Genomic DNA, 26,419 nt, shown 5'->3' with positions numbered 1-26,419 from the left:
ATTGCAGTGTGCTTACAGGGGCCCCGTGCCTGAGCAGACCCATGCCTTTCGAGTTGTCATGTCATTTTTTGAGTATTCATTTCAGATATCTTGCCAAATTATTCGTAAGAGGGTGCAAAAAGTTTAGCATCCAACCACGAAGGTTATTTTGAGCGTGATATAAGTTCGCTTACATCTTGGTGCCAAAATTATTGCTGTTTGATAAACAAAGTGAATCGAGCGTTATTTTCAGATTACTAATTTTTTTGTTTGTAGATAAACCAAGAGCTTAGATGGATATAGGCTACAACAGGTTTAGCGCAGGCTATCTCTAGCTGTTTTCTCAAGCCAAACAAGGATTTCCCAGATCTAAGACGAGTTCTCAACAACCTGCAAATAGTTCACATCCTGCCCTAGTAGGTAGTCTCACGTAATTTCTGTCAAACGAAACACGTAGTTGCCATTATCACATTGGAATGCACTATAAGATACCAGTTCACACCATAGAAGAAATTAGAACTGCAGTAGACTTCGTTTGGCAAAAGCATTGAGCTATAATATTAAGAGGAGAGATAACTTCTGATTCTTCAGCAATGAAGCTCTTGGTCTGAATTTCGATTGTGTATGGCAAAACGTTGCGCACTATAAAACATCTTCTATATCGGGAAAAGATCGTTTCTTTCGCCATCTCAAACCGTGCAGATTAAAGACTCGAGAAATGCATGGCAAAACGTTTGACAGAATAAAACTTTAGCTTAAATGTAGAAAAAAGGGTTATTTTACCATACTCGTTGAGGCAAAAAACTGACCGCCCAGTACCTCCTTTTAATATTACAGTTCAATCGGCAAAACATATTTCAAGACATTACTGACCTCTTCGACAGTGCTCAGTGCCACTTAAAGGCCTATATACCCGAGGAGGAGGGGCATTAGGTTTTGAAGAAAAAAAAATTAACAAACTCTACCACTTCTTTAAGCAGGCTATAAATGAAAGAAAGGAATTTCTAACTATAGTGAAATTTCGTACATTGAGATTACTACAGAACGTGCCACCCATGCTATGAAGGTCTAATGGGGTCTGTTCTAATAATTCCTAATGTGGTTTTGGTTATTTATTTATTTTTGCTATTTTATTATTTTTTTCACGTTATGTTTTAAGTTTAGCTACGTTAAGTTTTAATTTTCTCCCATAACCGTCATCTGGGAACAGTTATCGCTTCTGAAGCCAGTCTATATTTAGATTGTTATTTCCGTTTCATTGGTTTTGTTTTTATAAATGTAATTTTTACTGAAAGTTAAATAGGTGTTTCCGAATATCAGAGTTGGAAGAGCTTAATTTCGTCCTTCCAAAGAAGACTTTGGCAGTCTTTGACTCTTAAAATCACAGATTCTAAGACGAGGATTTTACATAAATTTTAAAGTAGTTAACATATAATATATAATATGCATTTGTCTATCCTATACCCTTAATTTTTCCAACGTTAACAGCTGGAAAGTCAAAGTGAAGTATCTCTATTGAACTGCCAAGAGAAACATAGCGCTTAACATTTTACTAGTAGACAATATGTAGATAATTAAATTTTGCCCTTATTTTGTGAAAAAATGTATCCACGAAATATCAGGCAGCATTTTCGACATTCATACGTCCAAGTTGCTGCTGAAAGGAAGAGACCTATCGCAGATTGCATTATTCCTTCAAAGTATGTTATTATGCAGACCAAGAAAGCCATTAGCAAATTTCGTTTGGCATTTACTGTGAGCTTGAACATCCTTGACAGTTGCACATTCCTGGCTGAATTTTGATGAATCCGACAGAATCCCACGAGACTTTCCCATTATAGCGTGCGACAAAGACATTTAAATAGTTTCATCCTTGGGACGCCTAGAGGGAGAGTCTACCTTGACTGCAAACCAGCCCGCGAACTATATCGATTCGAAAGCGCGCTTTCAGCGCCGAAATGCGAGGGGTTGCCACACAAGAAACCCAATCCTTTTGTTGGCGGAACGTCTAAAGATTTTAAAATGCATTTTATTATTAAGAACTAGAAATATGGCTCAAAGGGATGTAATAATATCGTTGCCTGAGTTTTACGTACAGGTAACTACAAATTAACGAAAAATTGAATGATTAACTTTTATTGAAAATGTTTGTGACACAAATACTTCTAATTAAATAAAATTTTAAATTTTAAATTTATAACGTTTAAACGTAATCTTCACCTTTAACAAAAATCGTCTAAAAGCATTAATGTGTTGACTTTTCTCGAAGCAATATGAAAAAGTACGTTGTAGTTACCTACTTGCATTCACCTCCTGATATGTAGTAAATAGAAGTTAAATAACAAAAAAAAAGTAATAATAATAATCAAAAGGGGAAAGGTTTAAGTTCCCCATTATTGGAGTAGCAGTTGAAGTATTTTATTTGTCAACATTTGAGCAAAATGGCAAACGGTGTAAATGTCAAAAAAAAAAAAAAAAAAAAAGAAAAAGAAAAGAAAATCTTTTATTAATGCTTATAAATTTTCCCTCGTTAATTATACGCATCTTCTTTTTTTTCCGTAAGTGAAAAATGTTCTAAAAATATATTTTTTGCGTTCTTTTCAATGAAACCAAAATTGAGACTACACGCTAAATATTTCGAACAGAAAGATCTAGTTCAGGTTCAAAAACTAAATTTCGAATTAAAAAAGGAGTTAATTAATATATTTTTTCCGAAACGGTCTATTAACCTTCTCAGCACTAACCATGATAAACTAAAAATTTCGACAAAATCGGTCCGGTAGTTTCCGAGTTTACTTCAGACACACAAATTTGGAGCTTGTGTTTTATTTATATAAAGATTTATTCTGACACCAACCACCTACAAACTACGATAGTCATTTCGTTTGTTTCTTTTTTAAATTTAAGGTAATAATTATTGAAATAAAAAACGTGCTTTTGGACAAAGCGGGTATAGGATTTAATCATGTATTTACTTATAATTTCTTGATTTGTGTGCTGACTTAGATTTTAGATTTCAACAGGATAAATATCTCTTTAAGAAGTTATTTTTTAGGATGGCAATTAATTAATCTATTACTTTAATCAGTTATTTCTTTATGTTTTATAAAAAAAATGTGCTGACTTTAAATTGGATAAGTACAACTATTTTACATTTTATTATATAATGGCAAGTAGGTAGTACACTATTTTAATCATTTATAACTTCATACTTGATCGGCAAATGTACCAAACCATAATTAGTTACGCTTAACCGCTTTGGGCTCCCTGGTAGGGAGCCCAAGCGGGTTTTTCAAATGTTTGTAAAAATTGATAAGAAATAAATATTAGGTTTGAAATAATACAAAACTAAATTTTTATTTTGAAGTTTCAGAACTCTGCCAAGAAATAAAACCGAAATTGTTGCGATAAAATCCAAAAACTACAATTTTCGAGCGTTCTTCAAAAACCTACCCGCTTTGGGTCACCCTCCCCTATGCAAACGCAATATTAGTTTTTGAAATGCATACTGTGACAAGAAAATTTCATTTACGTGGCGCACAGATAGCTTTGAATAAAGTCTAAGTTTTAAAAGTTAATTTATAATTTTTTAATTCGATAATGCAGATTCACTAGCTGGGTTTTCTGGTTTTCTCAATGCTAAAATACATCTTATAATTAATAATTTCAGGCAAAGAAAATAAGTCTTTTTTAGTCAAGTATTTTTTTTAGTAACAATTAGTATACATTACAAATTGTGAAAGATTTCCAAAAAAGGGGGGGGGGGGAACAAATGAAGAAATGAAGTATTCCTCCACCAACACTTTCATAATTAAGACATTAAGTATGGTATTTGTCTTTAGGAAAATATTTTATTCTTTCTTTTTGAAAAATATTTTATTAAAATTAAAAGTGGTGAAAATGTAAAAGAAAACCCCAAAATGTGGGTGCTTAGCTCATTTTATACCTCTTTCTGAAGATTTAAAAGACAAATGCGATGCTTAATCATTATACTGCTTTAAACGCAAGTTTTATATATTTCTGCATTGTGTGTATATATCCGCAGAGTCATATCGAAATATCTTCAATCTTTAGGATTTTTATATCGCATGACGTCATTTAGAAACTTTCCTTTCCTTTGATCTTTGTTTCTACCAAACGTTGGGCTTGGAGCTTTACCGAGGCAACTTAATAGTGCTGCGAACCGTGCGATAAATTTTGAAATTTATCTGTAATCCTTGTTTTTACTCTTTAATTTAAATTTCGTCACACACGGAATGGTTTTTTAGCGTCTTCTGGAGAATCACATTTTGGAGAATATTACTGCATTATTGTGCAGGAAAATGTTGGAAATACGGCAGGATTATTGTAGACCAGATTGTATTATTGAATGTGATCCTTATATTTTATTGTTATTACAAAAATGTATCTCAGATTTTGCGGTACTAGTGAATTCTTGTTCCGGATTTAATAAAGCATACCATTAGCACAGTTTTGGACATTTACGTAAAGGAAGAAATCCGTGTTTGTTAAAATTGCGGAACTTGTATATGAAGCAAATAAATTGTGTGACCTTCTAAACTATTCATGAATGTGTGTAATATTTTTTTCCAGGTAATCCGTTTTGTAATTAAGGTCGAACTTGTGCGAATGAACTTTAAGTTCTCTCATGGTATCTTTAAACCATCTCTTAGAAGATATTAGTGACATTTTGGCTATATTTGTAGTTAATGAATGGTCCTAACATCTGAGTGTAAATGTGTACCGTAACTTATGTAAAGTGAAATTGAATTTTGAACTTTTATGACTTAATAAAATAAATGCTACACCTAATATCATATTTTTATAAATCGACTTATTTTAAGCATCCAATGGTACTATTTTATTCTTTCAGTACTAATATAGTCAAAGAGGAATGATATAAATGATTAAAAACTTATCATTTGATCTGTTTTGTTAAAATAATTGCTGTTTAATATCTTTATATCAAAGTCTTTCTGGAGGGTTCAAACGTTACTTGCACTACTTCGAAAATAATCCGCCTGATAATTTAGGCTTAGCAACTTACATATTAGATATGTGTTGCATTCATCATAAGAGTGAGTAAGCAGTTGAGTTTTATGAGTTTTTATAGCTTGAATAACGCAAAAACTTAAAGGAAAAAGATTGAAAAAATCTGAAACAAAACAACAAAAACAAAATTATTCACAGCGAACGAACTTTCAAGCTGTACAAAGCTGAGTACAATCAAAAACTGAACCTAAATTTAAGTCAGAGCAATGCTCATGTAGTTGGTGCAGTAATCAAGCGTTCTTTTTCTAAAATGGGTTGAATTTTTTGCACGGAATAAGTACATAATGCTCCTTTTTATTTACAGAATGTGAACTGATATCAAGTTTTAGTCTTATTTTATCCCTTAAAACATAGAAACAAAAGATGTATTTTTTCACGTACGTGTCAAAATCCAGTGGCGATAAACTTTGATTACTAAATAGCTCTTAAGTATATAGTGTTGATTGCTCACTTATTTTATTGCCAACGTATTTCAGTTCCAAAAATGTGGCTTTGGTTAAAAATTTCAGCATTGAGACAACTCTTAATTTGGTTTTGTTAGTAATATGTTTATTACATTGTCACTATTTATTACAAAATCATATAAAATAAAAAGTGACTCCACAGTGTTTTTTAAGCACACTTGAAGTGTCAATATTTGGAGTCGAGAATGTTTTTGGCGTCCTACTTGCATTACCATATACTTTTTTGATTACTAAATCGCATTTGTAGGAGCAATATAAAATAAATATAAAGTTTCTTTGTAAAATAAATAGCTCATGCAAACATTTGTTAGAATAGACATTTTTCTTTGTTCCATTTTCATCCTCTCAGCCTTTCCAAAAATGTAATACCTTAAAAATGTAATTTTTCTTATTCTATCGGATAATTTTCTCTACGCAAATCATTCAAATAACTTTGTATTAAGTCTGTTTCAAAATTTTAGACGGTAAAGAAAAATGTCCCTAAAGTATGGTGCACCTTATAGTTTTTATAGTGTAGGGTAGGGCGGGGCTAGTTGAGCATGGGGGCACGTTGAGCAATCGATATATCTCGAAAACTATTCACCATACGTGTAGGCATCAAATGGCGGAAAGAAAGGGTTATGGAAGGGGCTGCGATCTGTAATTGCAGCTTTAAAAATGAGTGACATTTTCGTGCACATTATTATTTTTTGTGACAAAATAAAAGTAAAAAACTCATTTACCGCAAGTTTTCGTATGTATTAGTCCAATAATATCTGTTTTCTGTCAGGCAAGTTTTATTCTGTCATAAATATACTGTACCGTAAAACGGTACAACTTTGTGCCAAGGGGGCAAAGATGGACCGCTATTGTCATGGCGATTATTTTGCTACCATTAGGTAGCTAAAGACGCTTAATCAGAGATTGCCATTGGGTTTGTAGACCTTAGATAACTTAGTCGTTCTTAGTGAGTGATTCGACTCACTCGTTGAAGAGTCAAAAGTCTCCTTTGGGCAGACCACTTATACTGTTGAATTAAGCCGCTTGTTGACCTAAAATCTTTCATAGTTTTACAATCTATCAACATTTCTTGAAAATGAGAATGTTGGGGTGCAACAATGGGGCACCCATTTTTCACGGTTTTTAGTGGCTTGGAGCTTCATTTTATTTTCTGTAGGGATGCTTTCGTCATATATTGTGTTATTTATTGTAAATAATGGCAAGAAAAGACAGAAGAAAGCTTGGGGGTCGCCCTATCGCCGTACTCATAGGAGTTTTTGAAGAAGGTACTGACTGAAATCCGGACCAAATACAAACTGAGATATTCTTTAAAAATTATTTATTTTGATGAGATTGGGAATAAGAAATGTGATTTAGTATTTCAGTTTTCAATTTTTTTTTTTTTTTTGGTCTCGTTTAAAATTTATCAGACCTACGTATTTTCTGAGACCTATGTATAGGTACCTAGCCTTTAGTTGGTGAGATTTTTATAGTTTTCAAATGTTTCTATGTCAAAACCTAGGCAGACAATTAAGAACGTTACCTACGTTTACCGTGTGGAACTTTATTAATCACTCAACTTAAGACTTTGGTTTGGGGTTAATTGAGCAAGTATTGCTTAACTGATCTTCACGACTTAAAACAAAAGTAGTAATATATTATTTGCTTTTGTTAGGATGCGGACTTATGAAAGAAAAACTACACGATGTTCTTACACTACTGACGACTTGAATTATGCTTCAAAGGATGTCAATGATGAGGGGGAAAATGTGAATGCCGCTGCAAAACAATTCGTTGTCCAGAAAATGACTGACAAGATTTTTGAAGAAATTAAAAGGTGGTGATTCATTCATGGGTTATGCAAAACCGAGGCAATTTTTTTTTCTTCCCAACAAGAGGACTCCATGGAAAAAAAATGCTTGCTACAAATGGCGTCAATCTATCATGGATTATTCCCCAAAAGATGTTCGTCGCCTTGCCTACGAATGTGCTGTTAAATTTAGCATTAAAATTCCATCCGCCTGGACTCCAAATAGGATAGCTGGAAACGATTGGTTTACAATGTTTTTAAAGTGAAATCCGGAACTATCCATCCAAAAACCAGAACCATTTCACATTAATTCGAAAAAAAAAAGTACTTTAAGTTTTGTAAATTTGCCACTTAAAGACTACAAATAAAGAGTTGATTGTCAAACATAAATTTTATTTCATCTCTAGTTATCATTTATCCTATGGTTTGGCTAGACATTATAAGTGCTCAACTTGCCCCATATCCTTGCTCAACTTACCACATCTATGGGGTACATTGAGCAAGTTTGACTTTTTGCATTCTGACAGCTGTGGCTCTTAAACGTTGGTTTTAGCAAAAAATTACTATGGACACTTTTTAAAAGGGATATTTACCAATCCATCAGGTTGCATAACAATCGATTAAGACTTATCGTTGAGAAGCTATATCCGCTCAAGCGAAAAATTGCCAACTAGCCCTGCCCTATCCTATTACTGTTCTGGAAAAAAACGATTTTTCCTGAGTTGAAAAAACGATACACAGACGGAACGGAGATTTTCCAGCAGGATTTAGCTCCTTGCCATACCTCCAATAGGGTCAATAACTTCGTGTCTAAAAGCTAAATTGGGACATTGAAATGGCCTGGGAACTCTCCTGATATCAACCCAATCGAGAATCTTGGGCTATATGCAAGAATCGCCTATTGCATAAGGAGTTGAACTATGGGGAAGCTGATCATTGCGCGAATTCATGTCTGGTTCAAGGACACGAAAATTGTATATAATAATAAAAAGTTGCTGGACTATGTCAAATCGTATCTAAATGTTAATAAAGCGTCGTGACGATCAAATTATGTACTAAAAACCTTTGATATTATATAAATTTAAATAAATACCATTATTTCTTAGTTTTCGCAATTTTTCGATTTTATTTAAATTAATTTGCACAAGGGGGTAAATATTGTGATTAAATTAGTGGCATAGAACGTAAAAGCGAATCGAAATAGTTGGAATAATAAAGTTGCTCGTTTTTATGCAATTTAGCCAAAATTAAAGAATATGTAAGTATATCTTTTATAATATTTCTTTGACATAAAATGAAACGCAGAATATCTATTTAAAACACAAAAATTGTTTTTACAGTTATTACTTTCATTTTTTAAATACCAAGCAATAGTAGAATATTAATAATGGTAGTATTTATTTATCAATGTATTACAAAGGAAAATGCTTCTACAACTGCATGAACTAGTTAGAATTTCAAATCTTGTACATGGTTGAGCAAATTTACTTAAGCAATCCAATGACCTCACGAACCCTAAATTAGCTAGACTTTATGGATATGATCATTTCAAATCAACCTTCGCTGTGTTCTTAAGTTAATATCCACACCAACGGTGACTTGGAACACGTTTTCCCATGTTATCGGTCGTGTACGTAATTTTCCTCGCAATGTTTAACGCTAATTACCAATATGAAACGACCAACGTCCATGACAGTAGCTTAAAGATTATTTCAGGACATGCAAAACATTGCATAATAGAAACAACTGAGATATTCAGCATTCTAACTTCATTTAATGAACTTATTATTATTATTTTGTTTTGGTGTACGATTGAGTTAAAAGAATGTGTTAATAGAAGAAATACACCAAAACATAGTTATATATATATATATATATTGTAATAATAGCCTATTTATTTCGTGCGTAGCCTATATTGATCTGTTTCAATTAATCTGTTTGTAATGATGAGTGATTCTTTTTTACCTTGACATATTTTGCACAGTTGTTGCTTTGAGCTAAAAAAAAAAAAAAATGTATGTAATGTTTATGTGAATTCTGTTGACTTTTTAAAGCTATTGCATTTACTAGAATCACTTTTCTCAAATTTTGCGGTTTATTTGTGGAATTCACTCATTTGCGGTAACCGTGCCCCCTATTCCACGGATAATAGACAGTTAACTATGTATATATGTATGTATATATATATATAAATATATATATATATATATATATATATATATATATATATATATATATATATATATATATATATATATATATATATATATATATATATATATATATATATATATGTTTTTTTTTTTGCAATTATTCTGATCTTGAATTTAAAATTGCAATTTAGCTGCCACTAAAATCGAAAACCATTTGAAATTTAAAAAAATATTTTTTTTTTCTATTCATCATCTCGGTAAGTTTTTTCAATCTTATTTCATTTACATAAATTTATTATAATTAATGTTATTTAAAAGACATGATTTTCTTGAAATTATTTTTGAAAGTTCTATCTTTTTAATTAGATACCACATTTGCTATATTTACCCTCAAACTATCACATTAAATGAAGCAGACATTTACGCATATTGACTAAAATTATAGCCAAAATTATGTAGGCCTATCTTTGCTTGGTGAAGATAATAAACCTTTTGGATGATTTTTATGCAATTTGGAACGAAATTAGCTCTTGCAGAATAAGGATGAGCACTAGGGTTATCACTTTTTAAACAAAATTTAGTTAATGAAATTTTAATACATAATCGGAAAATAAGAATTACGTATTTTACAACTTTTATTTTATTTATTATTTTGCAGGCTTTTACTGGCCGGCACGGCGGTTGAGCCAGTGGTACTCTTATTTAACAAGTTCTGTTACAGCTACTGCTTTAGGTAACAGCCTCGGTTTCCCAAAGCAATATTTTAAACTCGAGGATAAAACAACATTGTCGTAGACTCCGGATTTACCATAACTAATCTATCGTAGTCGGCCCATTTCCTGCTGAAATAACTGTATCAACATTCTTTTTGGTTTTTTCGGATAGTTTTGAAAATACTAACTACCTTGTCTTTTGGACCAAATTTTAAGTCATTCCGTTTAAAGACCATATTAGTTACCACAAATAACGATATCATTTGTAGTATATAAACTTATACAGGTCTCTTTAGGCATAATTACATGTTTGCATTATCTTAAACAGTTTAACATTTATTACTGTATTTTAGTATGATATCTTAGACATACATGTTGTATAAGATTTTAGAAATTACCAATATCACAAAAAGTGACTTACCGTTCTTCTTATAAAGGGTGATTTCAAATTGATCCTGAGTATGTGTTTCTAGGCACTGTTCCAATCTGTTTATAGTATCCTTGCCTGTCAGCTCCCCGTACATGAACGAACAACGGCACGACTTTTGCATGACTTCGGCTCTGTTATAGCCAGAGATCTTGCAAAATGCTTCTGAACAATAAACAACAGGGTAGTCCACAATTTGGGCATTGGCCAGTAGGAAACTGCAGTCAGCTAGAAAAATAACACTGTGCGTTAGTAAAGTGGAGTTGAGGCTTTGCCATAAACACAAAAAAGGTATTTTCGTTTATATTTTGAAACCGATAGATACCAATGAACTTACGTAACACTCTGCACTACCACAGGTATGCCATTTTTTTCTGGATGTTTTTGAAGAAAATCTTATTACATTTTTAGTGTAAACATTTACAAAAGTGAGAAATAGCGGTATTTGAAGAAACGCGTTTCTGATTTCATACAAATATAAATAAAATGCTTCATCTTCAGCGGAGATTAAATAAACATGTTTCTATAATTAAACTTTAAGAAACCAAATTACAAAAATGCAAAGAAACAAATAAATAAAAATTAAATAAGAATAAAATAAAATAAAAAATAAGAGTAAATGAGATACAATGAAACAAAAAAAGAAAAACTTATAGATATTGCCATTTACCCGCCCAGGTCAGAAATAATCTGAGTTCCAAACTACACAAACTAAACATTGTTTTACGCTTTGTGATTTCGGAACTATAATACAATGTGTATAAATATATTTTATACACCCAGTGAATGCAGATGAGTAAAAATATATATTGCTAGTTTTATTTTTGAAATTTGGAATAAGCAAGGGCAAATATCTTCGCTTTTATTGGGGGGGGGGGGGGGGCTGGAAGCCTTCACCTCTTAGTTTGTGAATATTCTATCAATTTCTACAATAAAAATAAGTTTCAATTTGATACCAAAGACATTACTACATTTTTTGTTTCATCACATTGATTTACATCTGCAGTTTAGCATTAAATAAATGTTTAACATTTAACTTATCTAGTTGATTCAAACTTGATTCAGAAAAAGCGTAAATTCAACGCTCTTGTCACTCGAAAGATTTCTCACATTTCTACTAAAAGACTTTCAAAGCAGAACTTAGTATTTTTTATACATCTACTTTAGCCGAGCATCGAATATGCTTTCATCTTAGCAGATATTTCAGACATTACTGAAGTAAGTGAACTCAGGCGAGGTCAGATTTTGTGAAAATGAATCTAGATACGCGTAAATTAAAATCAGCAATTAGATATAAATAATGGTTATAAAAAATACCCTTTTTATATTTATTTCACAGGTAAGGGAATGCACCAAACGTATTAAAGGGGCAGATTTTTTATTTTTTTATTTTTTACTTTCATTTTTAGTTGTGAATGTAAAAAAAAAAAAAAAGATGTAAAACGAAACGATTATTTTACCGCTCTGAAAAGAATCAACCACAATTGAATAAACGTAAATAGAGATCAGCAATTAGTTTGAATAATGGTAATAATAAAAGTATCCTTTGAATTTTTATTTCAAAAACAAGGAAATTCACCAAACGTACTGATTTAGAGACTGTCTCCGTTTTTCGGTTAAAGTAGCATTTACTTAATTTAAAATAAAAAGTCGCTATTATTAAAAAAAATAAATAAATAAATAACCAAAAAAATAAAACTAACAAATAAATTGAATTAAATGCTATTTTATTTCTTACTTAATGAAATAAACTCTGTTAAGAAGCTTGTTCTGAATATAATACTGTTTTTAAAGGTAAGTGATGGAGCAATAGCTTTCATCATAGCTTTATTCAGGGTCATACGTTCTTTTTTTCGAACAAACATTTTTAGCAATGATTAACTAATCAGTTAACACAACATTTACTGAAATTTCAGTTAAAATTAAACTTCTTTAAAAAAAATAAGAGGAAAAAAACTTAATAACAAATAAAATGTAAACAATTTTTGTCGCTTATTTATTGAAATAAACTCCCCCAAACCTCTTGTTCTGAGAATAATACTGTTATTAAGGTTGAATATTAAAACGGTAGCTTTAAAGTAACGTATACATTAGTCAAAAACCCTTGAATGATTCAAAAACAAATAAAGTGAGAATGGTGTTGCTTCCTTCAGTCAAAAGTAGTACTTTTTGTCACTGAAATTGATATAATGAGCAAAAAAAAAAACATGGACCCAGAAAATACTTTCATTTTCCCAACAGTTATTTTTTAATTATTTTTTTAAAATGTCCGATTTTTCAAACAAGGCGTGGTCTTGATGACGTCACAATTGATACTCTTTGGCTCATTTTTCTATCGCGTTTCCACGCTATAATAATCAAGAAGCGAATTAAAATTGTGCTCTACGCTTGCTATCAACCATATCGTTGCCAATACACGTGAGTAAAGATGCGAAATAAATATTTTGTTCTGTGAATGGCAACACTGAATGGCTTTTCATCATTTGTGATGTCATCGGCAAGAAATGTAAACAATGAAACCTCGATTTAAGTAATTTTTTAAAAATATTAAACTTAAACAAATTATTAAAAAATGGTCAGATCCTATGTGCTGGCTATGTGCGTAAATGGTATGCTCTTTCAGATAAAAATACTTGTTTTGGAAATGACCCCATTGCAATCAGCGTTAAGAATACACCCGAACCTTTATTGTGCGGTGGATAGGGACTGCACTAAAAAAATCGCATAAAAAATCGTTGGTTTTAAACGTAACTTCGTCCATTTTAAAGATAACTTTGTCTATTTTATAAATAATTTCGTCAATTGAGTCCCATTCTGATTGAAATTTTCATATACCGCATAAAAAAATTCACAAAAAATATCACAAAAAAAAAAAAAAATCCCACACCCAAAAAAATGAACCGCACAAAAACAGGTTTGGGTGCAAATGGATGATCGAGGAACGCAACATAAAAAAAAAGTAAGATAAAGGACTGGAGAAAAAACGAGCCATAAAAGTAGTTCATCCTTATTGCTACTTGATTAATTTCAAGTGCATTAATGTGTCACAGGTTTAATCGAGACAGAAAACATGGATGTTCATGAAAACCTGTCTTATTCTCCCTCAGTGGCAAAATGAGAACACTGGAAAGAGCTTTCCTGATTAAAATGTTCAATGAAATACTTTTTTTGATTACATAAAGAAAACGAGCTGATGTATGCATCACATGACTTCCTTTTACCCCAATTTAATGTCATTTCCCCAATTTCCCCATTACTGGCAATTTTAATGTAATTCAATAGTTTACTCTCTAAATATCACCAACAGTGGCCGAATTGAAATCAGATTAAAAAAAAAAAAAAAAAAAAAAAATTAACTCTAATTTGAACTCCGATACTTTGAATTCAAATTATGTTTTTCGCAATCACGAGTTGCGACAAGACTCTACTGGTTAGAGTTATTGTTTCTAGAAATGGCTCCCCCCCCCCCAAGTATGTCCCTCCTCCTGGGTAGTTACGTGTGTATAGTTGTGTGTGTAGGCTTACGTGTGTGCACGTAGGCGTGTGTACGTGTGTAAAGGCGTGCGCGCGTAGGGGAGTGTGTATGCGCATGCGTGTGTAGGACATGGACGCCACCGCCCAGCAAAAGTGGATTTCGGGGGACAGTGGTCAGGAGCAGCCGCGCCGCCGCCGGTGGACGGTGGTGCTGCAGCCCTGGTCCAAGCTGAAAAAGGAACCGGAACATCAAGGACTGTCAAGTGAGAACAATAAGCAATCGTGATTGCTCAAAAAAAAAATCCGCCAAATTTCCGACAAAACTTGGCGACCAAAATGGCGTTTTTTCGCCAGGTTTCCGCCAAATCATAACACCACTTGAATTTACATCGAAATTAACAGTGATTCCCCCCCCCCAAAGGGGCAAAAGAAACCTTTAGAAACATCCGAATGCAACCAAAAGAGGAGGTGCAAAACTAGACCCCACTACGAGTCTACGTTCTTGAGTTATGCGACATACATACGCACAAAAGCACATCCGCAACATCCAGACGTCACGAGAAAATTCGTTGTAGTTAACTCGGGAATCGTCATTACGGATATTTAGCGTGTCTATACGTTCTTAGGCACTTATCCACGTCTGGTCGAGTCAAAAAAAAAAAAAAAAACTCAATATTCAATTGGGGGTGAGTAAAATGGAAATTAAGGTCGATTTTTGAGTGAAAATTTTTTCGCGAATACAATACTTCCTTTTTTGTAAAAGGAAGTAAAAATATTATTAAAAAGAAACATTTAAAGGGTTAACAGTTGGAAGTAGTTGATAAGATTAAGAAGCAGTTAGGAAAAAAAAAAAAAAAACAGAGACTCCCAAAAGTGTTCGTACACTTCAAAAGTTTGTAGAAAAATCAAATTTCCCTAGAACTGAATTCGAATATGAAGTCCAAAATTTTTCACACCATTTCTATGTCATTCTAAATAAAACCCAGCGTTTAAAAAAATGCATAGACTGATTTTCTTATTGATATAAGTCAAAAAGCGAAAAGAAAGAAAAATACAAAAGTCATCGTACACTGAAATATTTTCGGGTAAATTCATGATTTAAATTATCAGCTCTCGTTTTTTTATTATTGCATTGTATTGACACTTAAATATCATTTGGCTTAAAATTTTTGTCTTTTTGTTTTGTAATAGTCTACTTTTTACTTTTGAATGGTTGGCATTCTTTCTAAACCATTCTAAACCTGATTATTTTTCATTATAGTTGTGGCAAATCGTTTCAAAATATCGCTAAATTAGATAAATTATACCCTTTTAATGTGAAATATGCGATTTTAATGCTTTGAAGGGAAAAAAATGGATCGAAAGCAAGTTAAGAAAGGGTCAACCAGCAAAGCCAACTAAACGTGATTCGAGATTTATAATCAGAAAAATTATAAAAAATCCACTTTTTGCGGGCTGTAAAAGTTTCTGCAGAATTCGATGAAACATTTTGTGTTTCAATATTACCTGAAACTGTTCGCCTGGTTTAAAAGGGCGCTCTTTTCGTAGAATATGTTTTGATAGTGCGAAAAGTAGAAAGCTTGGGCTTTTCATCATAAAAGGACTGAGAAACAAGCCAGAAATGTTTTGGAATGATGTCTCATTTGCTGCCGAAGGTAAATTTAAGATTTTTAGTTCTGGTGCGGTGTTCTTGTGTGGGGTTCATGTCAGCATCAAGACTTGATAACTTTGTATTTATGGATGGAATAATAAATCATTTCGATTATTTAAGTGTTTAAAAAGAACAATTTAAAACTATCAGCCCAAAATTAGGTATTAGAAACAACTTTGTTTTTTACTGAGATAACCTATAGGTTACAACAATTGTCACTATTCTAGGCTCTAAAGCTGTCGAAACGTTTTAGAAATTCCACTTCAATCTTCCTAAGAAAATTAAAACTCAATGGAACGTTATTGAAGAGAACTGGAGGTTAAATTCTGAAAACACGTTATTAAAATAAAATGCAAGTTAAAACTATACTGATCGACGAGTGGATGAACACTGACTCAGAAACCATTAAAAATATCGCTAATGAAATCCATTTCCAGACGCTTAAAGGCTGTTGTGGATTCTGAAGAGCATCCTATTACATAAATGAAGAAAATGGATTATTTACCGACATCTAAATATATCTTTAAAATGAACGAAGACACTTGTGAGATAATGTTAATACTCTTTGATTAGTAATTTCTTAAATTAATTTTGTTTTTAAAATGTCGCATGTAATTTTGTTAAGAATGGATCATTGATCTTACTATTAAATCCCCATTTCAAAATATTAATTTTAGTTATTGGATCGAGCAATATTTCTTGGAAAATAAGTGCACGAACAATTTTGAGAGTTACTCTGTGTGAACTTTGCTTTTCAACAAATGATTACAAAAATACTCAACTACGGTAAATGTTAAAATGTCTTATTCACATAGTACATCTAATGCTTTAAAATATTAATATTTTTTATAAAGAGTAGACCAGAAATAAAATTTTATATAATGAAACGCATAATTGATTTGAAATTTCATAACGTTTGTAATTAAAATAGTAGTGTACAAATATAGTTAGGGTCTGGTGGGGGAAAGTGGTCAATGGGGTAAAGTGGTCATAATTCAAATAAATGGCTATAGCTTGGAAATTAATGTTCGAATAAATGTGAAAATTTTATTTTAGGGTAGTGCATTTATAAACTATATTTTGAATACAAAACTTTACAACTGGCAAAATTTTATTTGGTAAAAAAAAATATTTTGTGTAAATATGAAAATTCTTAAAATCTAAACACCTTTTTTAACTTCCTTGAGAAATTTTGTTTGTTAGAATTATGAACAGATTGACTGCACAGGAAGCTTCCTACATGTCTCAAGAACTCTTACTCATTAGCAGTTAGCTGAATCTATTTTGAATAATTTGTTAGAACAATTTAAGTAAGATGGGGTAAAGTGGTCATAATATTAGGCTTAACGAATATTGTTCTTCTAAAGTCACTAAATCTTTAAGTATAAGGCAGATATAAATTAAATATTAATTTCACTTAATATGTATTGTTTTTACAATAAACAGGGGTTAAATATACGAGTATATGCGTATGTATACGCATATACACGTGTAGGCGTGTATATATAAGATTCACAAAAATGCACCAATAAACACGTATTTGGGTATCTGCAAGTATTTTTTATCTATACAGATATACATTCGACTATACACGTATATTCCCGCTTATATGCTCGTATATATACGAACAATTATATACTCGGGGAGACACGTATATACGTGTACGTACTCGAGTAGACACTTGTGTATAAGCATATGATATACATGTATACAGGGTGAGTCTAAACTCTTGGTCAAATTATTAAAAGGTGTTAGACGGGAGGATAAGAAGCAAGAATCATAAGAAATATCCAGAATCAAACTCAAGGCTGACGCGCTACATGCACACAAAGCCAGAAACTGATGGATGCAAAACATGTCACAAATTTATTACACAAAGACAATTTTACACTACATTTTAGGTTTTAAGAAAATTTTAAAGTTATTGATGAAATTTGCGGCCGGCAGCTGTAATACATGCATCGCAATCACTCTGTTGCAATTACGAGACTTTTGAAAAACTTTCATAAGTCGCTGCACCTTCGTTGCGATGCGTGTATTAGAACTACTACAGGCCGTAACTTTTAACAACTGCTCTAAATATGTCTTAAAAACTAAAATGTCGGGTGAAATCATCTTTGTGTAACAAATTTGTGACCTGTTTTGCTAACGTCAGTTTTTGACCTTTTGTGCATGTAGCGCGTCAGCGACCATAAGTTCCTTATGATTCTTTGCTTCTTATCCTCCCCTTTCATACCACTTAGATTTTGCAAAAAATCTTGGATTCATTCCGTAAGCATACATGTATATTAGTGGATATACTCGTGGATACATGTACTGGTGTATACACGTAAATGCACGGATATACGTCTAACAGGTAAATAATCGTGTTTACACTTAAACATACGAATATACTCGTGCTTTCATATATATTTACGTGAGTAGACACGTACAAACACACACTGGATATATCCACGAATTAACTCGTGTATACTCGTATAAGTATGTATATACACTTATATATGCGTATATACGTCGACTGTACACGTATATACTCAGATATTCACGCATATACTCGAGATACAAGCGCAAAACACGCATATGATGTTCTTTTCTACGCTTTACTCGCATATACACGTGATACGTATATACTCGTGTAGAGACGTATACATTCCTATAGGTAATCACGTATACATGCGTGAGTATATACGTGTATACACTCGTGTATACACGTATATTCTTGAGTAGGCATGTGCATGCATCTGATGTATACATGTATCTATTCATATATGAACATGTTGACTCATGTCTACACGACACGTATAGTAAACTCGTGTATACCCGTATATACTCGTACATATACTTGTAACTATAAAAATAACCGAAATATACAAAAATTAGGGTTATTTGTAACGGTTTTGCAGTTTTTTTAAACTATGACCTCTTTACCCCATGCTATGACCACTTTCCCCCATCCCATGGGGTAAAGTGGTCATAAATACAAAGGGAAATGAAAGTGTTATAAAACTACTTAAATTCAATATTTTTTTCCTGAAATGCAATGTACCGTGTTCTTTAACAATGCAATGTAAAATAACAACAAAAAAAGCTGAAGTGTTTAAAGAATTTATTGTTTTTACTATGCACTTAAGTTGAAAACCTACGATTTTATGACCACTTTACCCCACCAGACCCTATAAAAGAAAGTGCACTTAGTATTTATAAACAACATATTAATTGAAACATAGTTTATTTATGGTGCATTCACTTATTTCAATGCTTCGAAGTTATTTTGCGTTATGACTCCTTATTGAAATAAAAAAGCATTGCATATAGTTTTAAAAAAATTTCAATGTGTTTTATTGCGGTAATTGATGTCAGAACTTCATAACATGTTTTGAAGCTGTTGGTTTCAAGCATTTATCAGAGAAGATTTTGAAGAAATACATATTATCTTCCAAAATAGATAAACGCATAACACAAATTGTTTAATCGCGACTTTCGAAACTTTTTTCAATAACGACATATCTTTTTCCTAAGTATTGTATTTCAATACTCTAATGGTTGAGCCCACTCAATAGAAAACTGTTTGATGCTTTAGCGTGATCTTATCTTTTTTAAAGTGGACGCAGAACAGCTAAGAGTTCTCAGCATCCTCTTTAAATAACAAATATTTGCTCTGTCGAGTAATTTCTTTTTATTCGAGTGTTTGTTCTCCTCGTGACTCGTGTAAAGAACAGGTACATGAAAATGTGATGTAAAGCGAAACAAATATTTTACCGTGCTGAAATGAAACACAATTGAATAATTCATGGTGAAATAGTGGAGTCTGTTTTAAATAAAAGTTTTTGGTATGTTTGACATTTAGTTTCTTGTTTCACTTTTGCAGACGTGTATTTAGATCTTTTATCAAAGTATTTATCTTTTATCACTCATATTTAATCATTTTTTTCAATGAAGAATTGTCTCTCCTTCCAGTTAACCTTAATTCTGCAGTAAGACTTTTTTTTCCTTTTTCTTTTTTTCATTTGAGAGCTACTCACATCATATTGTGAGTTTCTACATTATATTAAGAATAAACATCATATGGGACAATAATAATCGTATGGGGTATTTTTAAAAGGAAATCGTTTCTTCAAATCATTAAGTTTGAAACTTAACAACTAATTGCTGCTGTGAGCTATTAAACGCTTTTTATTTTTTGCTTAAGGCATAAAAAGGTTTGAAATATTGTGAATGTCATTTTTTAACTGAGGAAAAAAAGATAACTGCTAACAAGAACTCAAAAAAAAGATGTCATTTCTTTGTCCTTGATGACATTTTAACTAAAAAAAAATGTTACTTTTATAATTTTATAACTGCTAAGGACATAATAAGAAAACGATGCTAACATCCCTGTAGATCACAGGTGGCATTATATGTTTTATACCTATAATGCCAAGAACCCAAAAAAAAAAAGATGTCATTTCTTTGTCCTTGATGACATTTTAACTAAAAAAAAATGTTACTTTTATAATTTTATAACTGCTAAGGATATAATAAGAAAACGATGCTAACATCCCTGTAGATCACAGCTGGCATTATATGTTTTATACCTATAATGCCAAGAACCCCCAAAAAAAAGATGTCATTTATTTGTCCTTGATGACATTTTAACTAAAAAAAATGTTACTTTTATAATTTTATAACTGCTAAGGACATAATAAGAAAACGATGCTAACATCCCTGTAGATCACAGGTGGCATTAAATGTTTTATACCTAAAAATCTTAAACGCCGAATATTTTCTCGAAAATGCATTCAACAAGTAAATTAGTCTTACGCTCCTCCTAAAAGAAAAATCTATAAAATTTAACAACTATTTTTGGAATGTCTTTGCAAAATTTTCGAAAAAAACCCATTTTGCGTCACATTTACAAATTTATTAAAAAAACAAAACAAAAAACAGATATTTCTTTTAAAAAAATTTTCCAATCCGTTTCTCGACTTGCAGAAGCATAGCACGCATGATCTATTTTCTCCATGAATTGCCAAAGATTTTAAATCATTCGTCGCACATAAGGATATTATTTACATTAGCATAGCACTGATCATACTTTAATCCGGTTAAATAGCACATGTTCATACCATTCATAGGTTATTATATAAATACTGACAAACTTTTCGACGGTTTGAAACAGTTTTCTAGAACTAATAATTTACATTTCAAGCGTTTATACTAAATATAGCAATATTCTCTCGAGTGTTCATCTTTTTGAAATCCCTAAGCATCAAAACAACTGATCAAAACCCATCCAACTAAATAAACAATTCCCAAAACGAGGCCTGAAAGTTTCATCAGCCGGCTTATTAGCACTTACTCTAAATTTAAAAGCAAATGATCTAAATTTAAATGACACAGAGCCCCTCATAAGCAAAAGAAACGCAATGATTTCCACGTTCTGTGACGCATCTGTCTGGGTGTGGTTCATTGCTGATTACGTGCGGGGAATACTGGATTCCAAATACTAGTTGTCACGCAGTAAACCACAAATCATTTTTGCCTTATCTTCACTCATATACCCTATTTTTTGTTTTGCAAATGCTTCAAATACCACTCTTTCTATCGGAGAAGGTGAGTTTCTAATGAGGCGGTATTTTCCTCGTCAATTTTTGCGCATGTTAAACCAAGCATATCAAAATCTCCGCAAAACAATTATACGCATTCATAGACGCACCGAAATTACGCAGATGTCTACCTGCTTAGCGGAGTTTTATCAAAGGCCTAAGTAATTGTTGGTAGACGTGTAACCTAGAATTAGCATATTGCGCCCATGACCAATATTCCGCCATCTGTTTTGCTACCTCGTTATCTTGTCCTTGGCACAAAAAAAGAACTTATTAATGTTAGGAAAACTGAAAATTAGCAATCAAAAAGCTTGAAATTAATATATATTTTTAATGGAATTGTTTTGTTAGTTATGTTTACATATTTCTCTTTTTTTTATTTATACAAAAAAAGTAAAGTATTTTTTAAATACAATATAGAAAAACAAAATGCTTAAAAAGTGTGTTCAAATAGTCAAAACCCCTTTTTATGACTAGCACTTTATACGTACTTTAATTTTACATTTAGTTTACTTCAGTTTTTGTGAGTACATATGCGAGTTTTGAGCAAAGGTTTAATTTCATTCTTTCTAAAAAAGTTTACCATTTACGATTTGCGCACAATTTATGACTAATGTGTAAAAATAAGAAAATACATGTCATGTATACGTTCTATCTATTTTACTATTGATTTTTTCTTTTTGAAAAACCAGAAAATAGTTAGTATTGTAATTTATTTAGAAAATTCGTTCAACTTCTTTCACTTACTAATAACCTTACACTAGTACAATGTACCGCTTTAATAGAATTTACGACATTCTTACTTGAGAATATGAAGCCATGTCGATTGGTTCACAGAAAATCCATTCCAAAATTACTTTAAGATGTTAAAAAACTAACATGAGTGTTATGAAAATCGGACAGAAGTTATTAGCGAAAACAAGTGCATTTAAAAGGCGAAACAGCACCATGAGTTTGAATTCAATATCCCATTTCATACTAATTTCTAAATACAAAACTTCCAACTTATTTTTTAAAAATCAGCACTATGAATATAAAATAATTATATTACCTAAAATTTTACTATTCCATTGTAAAACTAATTAAATTAATAAAACAAAGAGTTTAGAAAATAAATGAATAAAAGAGGAAAAATGAATCTCGTTTTGAGATTCACCTAATAATAAGCATCACTGCCAAGTAGGTATTTGAACACTGAAGCATGTTTTACATGTTTTTCAAGGAGTAGGAATTTTTGAAAAGTCGTCAGCTTTGTTGGTGCAATTGGATAACTAAAAGCCGTAACATAATCATTAACTTAATGCTACAGTAAAAATTTGAGTTACAATTATTAAAGGCACTAAATTCATGTATTTCATAAAATATGATGTTTGTGATAACCAAATCTGTTTGAAAACGAACGTAAGCATTTAAAATGCATTCTCTTTATGTTATGTCCCCACCCCCCTTTTTTTGGCTTTAAGTGCGAATGGGTTCTTTTTTCTGTATCATTTGCTTCCTAACGCTATTACACCAGAAAAAACTAAAATAGATACAAAGCTCGATACTAGCTCTCTTCCTGAGTAATAACACTGTTTGTTCCTTTCACAAATACTGCCTTGTAAACGCAAAAGTCGTATCTGCAGCCGAGTTCAAAATGAGAAGTTGTCGTTTAAAATTTTGCGTCTCCATACATTTGGTTAAGATGCAGCTTTTTTAGATTGACAAATGAACATATAACGTTGCATTTACGTGAAATATGTGACAAAGAACCACCTGGTAACTGTAACTCAGTTTTAATAAAAAGTGCAGTTACCACTTCTGTGCTGAGCACGGCAGAAGTTTTCCAAAAAAAAAACTTAAAACTCGCAAAAGTTGAATATTTAAATGGAGCAAATTTTTCTCTACTAACTCTTTAAAGCCCTAAAGTAATAATTCGATCATATCGGGAAAATTATTTCTCAAGATGTATCCAAAACTCTCAATCTAGTTAATATTTTTTTTTTTTTTTTTACTGAGCAGTGTTCTAATGCGTTTTATTAAGCAAAACATAAGACGCTTTTTAAAACATTTATTCTGAATTGCTTATGAGGCGACGTTACGAAAGCTTGAAATTTTCCTTGGATGTTTCGCCCGATTCTTTTTCGCCCGCAATTTGATGATATAAGCTTTCATGTGTAATTATGGTTCCTGAAGATGTTGCGAATATATATTGTTCTTAAATATGTAAATGTTATTTTACATGATAAAAAAATCCATTCAATTTCATTAATGTGCCTTGGCTGAATAAAAAAATAACCTCTACAAAGCACGTAGTTAAATAATAATATATTTTCTTCGAAGGGCCTGCGGATATACGCAGTCAAGTAAAAAATTATGACTTTATGAGCTATCTTCAATCGTTATTATTCTTTTTTTTCAGGGTTTTTTTAAACAAGGGTTGCGAATAAACACTACACATGGACTTAACCCCTAAGGCAGTAAAAAAAAATTCGGTTTTACACAGTACTGGATGAGCAATTTAATTTTTTTTTTACTGAATCACATCCAATAAAAGAGTCCACTTAAATGTTGTTAATTGTTCTTATGCAAATATTTGCCTATTTGGTTTGTTTACTTATGAAATATAAAGAAAGGAGAACTACAATCGATGTGTGCAGAAAACAAATTTGTTTTCTCATTTTTTTCTGCAATAATGAAGCATAAAAAACCATAATAATAAAGAATTGAAAAAAAAAAAAAAAACATAGACATAAGCGCTTTGATAAACGCTTTTTTGGCTTGCTCTTCAAATAACTTTTATGTGTTCACTGATCCATTATTTTAATATTAATGTCAATTGAACTTTTTTGGCTTTGTTAACTACGAAAATATTTTTTTTTTTAAGTTCATGGTTTTTTTGGACATGTGAAAAATTTAAGTTTTAGTTACACGATTCATGTGCACTGAATATTTATTTTTCATTATTTTCAGTGTATTTAATACCATCAGATAATTTATCTTCTCTTCTGATAGAGAGCTAATTCAATGCAGTGAATCATTTTCAACTGTCAAAAGAACATCTTATATATGGATTACATTATAATTTTGAAAGTGGAATAATTTTCTTTTGTACTCTAAAGGTTAGTTTCATTGGTAAAAAGAACTTACTAATGTACGCTTTTTAATGCAATAAACGCATTTTATGCTCCGTATATATTTGCGACACACAATAACTCGAAACCTTATAACTCGAATATTCTATTGTGTCAAAATTTTCATTGAGATTCAAACTCTTTAGAAAGTTGTGGAAACTTTTTATAAGTCGAAGTACCAATAATTTGAAGAAACAAGAGTTAAATAATTAAATTTAGATCTTTATTTGTATATAATTTCAATCTTTTACTAAAGTGTTGATAATTATGATTAAACTCTAATTTATTCATCAGAATGATTTTTTGTCCTACTTTTTGTTTTCCTCATAAGATAAAAATGAAGAAAAAACAAAAGGGTTTTGTTTAATATTCAAAACATTTTAATCGAGCATGTTCCTTGTTAAAAATATGCTATAGGTATGATAAAAATATCTATGACAACGCTCTCATTCTAGCTTATAAACAGAACGTAAACGTGAGTGACATTAAGCAAGCAAGTTTAAACGATAGACTCACTGAATAGAAATATTTTATTTTTCGTTTTCCAGCTACTGCATAGGGCTCAAAAGCGCACATAGTCTCTTGATTATCTCTCCACTCATAACAGGAAGAAAAAACGGGGTCAAAATTGGTATTCAAACTCCGCTTGCGATACGGTTAAATTTCGTAAATGGCGGAAGAGGAAATACTAACTTTTAATAAGAAATCTCTACTCACGACATGTTTCGGAAGCTCATTAAAATTTTGCTAGATTATTTATTACCCTTCTCAAAATAATATGGATGGTTAGTATTGTAATTCAAAAATTATTCTAACGGGCAAAAATGTATTTAGTGTTTCTCATCATTTTGTTTACGTTTTAAAAGTATTATATCAATTCAAAAATCCACTTAAGTTATATCATGTGGAAGCCAAGTTATATTTAGTGTTTCTCATAATTATCAACAGCTTAGTAAAATATTGAAATTATATAGAAATAAAGATCTAAATTTAATTATTTAACTCTTCTTTCGTTAAGTTATTGGTACTTCGACTTATGAAAAGTTTCCACAAGTATATATTTAGTGTTTCTCATCATTTTGTTTACGTTTTAAAATTATTATATCAATTACAAAATCCACTTAAGTTATATCATCTGGAAGCCAAGTTATACGTCCTGCTTGGTGTTGTTCAGTAAGTTGTCCGGACATACATACAGACACACAGATACACATGCGAACATTTTGATGGTATCGACTAGCTGCATCGTTTGGCGTTGCATGGTCAACCTGAAACACTGCGACTTTCTCTGGGTTAGAAGATTATGCCACATGACACAGGTAGGGGAATATAAGGCAAAGTGAAATAGTTAAATGTTTACTCTGCTTTTAGCTCCACCAATCTGGTAATATTTTACCAATGTAGTAGCACATGTAGTCTGTAGCAGTCAGGAAAAATACCGCTAAAGATTAAAGCGTATAATAATACTGGCAATTCTCAAAAATTGGTACTCGTGCTACAATACTTGTAGTAAATCAAAAATTATTTTGATATTATAAATTGATAAAGATATTGTTATTAACATTTTGAATATTAACTGAGACTTTCTAACATCCGGTGCACTATTAAGTTAACATTAAGCTTATTTGTTTAATTTGTACAATTAGTCAAGTACATGCGGCGCAAAGTGGATGGGGCCATGTGAAAAAGCTTATTTCGTTTACTTAATCACTTACTAAATCACTTAAGTGTTCATTCTTTTATTAATTTATCATTAGTCCTTCATTTAGTAATCCACTTATTTATTCATTCATTCACTTATTTTCTAATTCATTCCATCTTTTAACCCCTCATTTATATTTGTTCGTAGATTAATTACTTATTTTTTAATTTGTTAATTGTTTTTTTAGGTTTTCATTTATTTATTCAACCCTGTATTTACTGATTAATTTGATCAAAAATACTTTTTTAAAATCGAATAAACAATATTTCATTAGAAAAATATTTTATTTTTTACTTTGCCCCATGAAAAAAAAAGTG

The 26,419-nt window shown here is 31.4% G+C and overlaps 1 protein-coding gene across 1 annotated transcript in view; it reads right to left on the bottom strand.

Annotated features, from left to right (window-relative positions):
- LOC129231393 (potassium voltage-gated channel protein eag-like) overlaps positions 1–26,419 on the bottom strand; it is a 327,315-nt gene that overhangs the window by 107,380 nt on the left and 193,516 nt on the right. Inside the window, exon 2 of the mRNA XM_054865695.1 lies at positions 10,572–10,805. Coding sequence (XP_054721670.1) covers positions 10,572–10,805 — 234 coding nt within the window. The remainder of the gene's footprint in view (positions 1–10,571; positions 10,806–26,419) is intronic.

This window comes from Uloborus diversus, chromosome 10 (genome assembly GCF_026930045.1).
Source record: "Uloborus diversus isolate 005 chromosome 10, Udiv.v.3.1, whole genome shotgun sequence".
Taxonomy (NCBI): domain Eukaryota; kingdom Metazoa; phylum Arthropoda; class Arachnida; order Araneae; family Uloboridae; genus Uloborus; species Uloborus diversus.
This window is presented reverse-complemented; position numbering and strand designations above follow the sequence as displayed.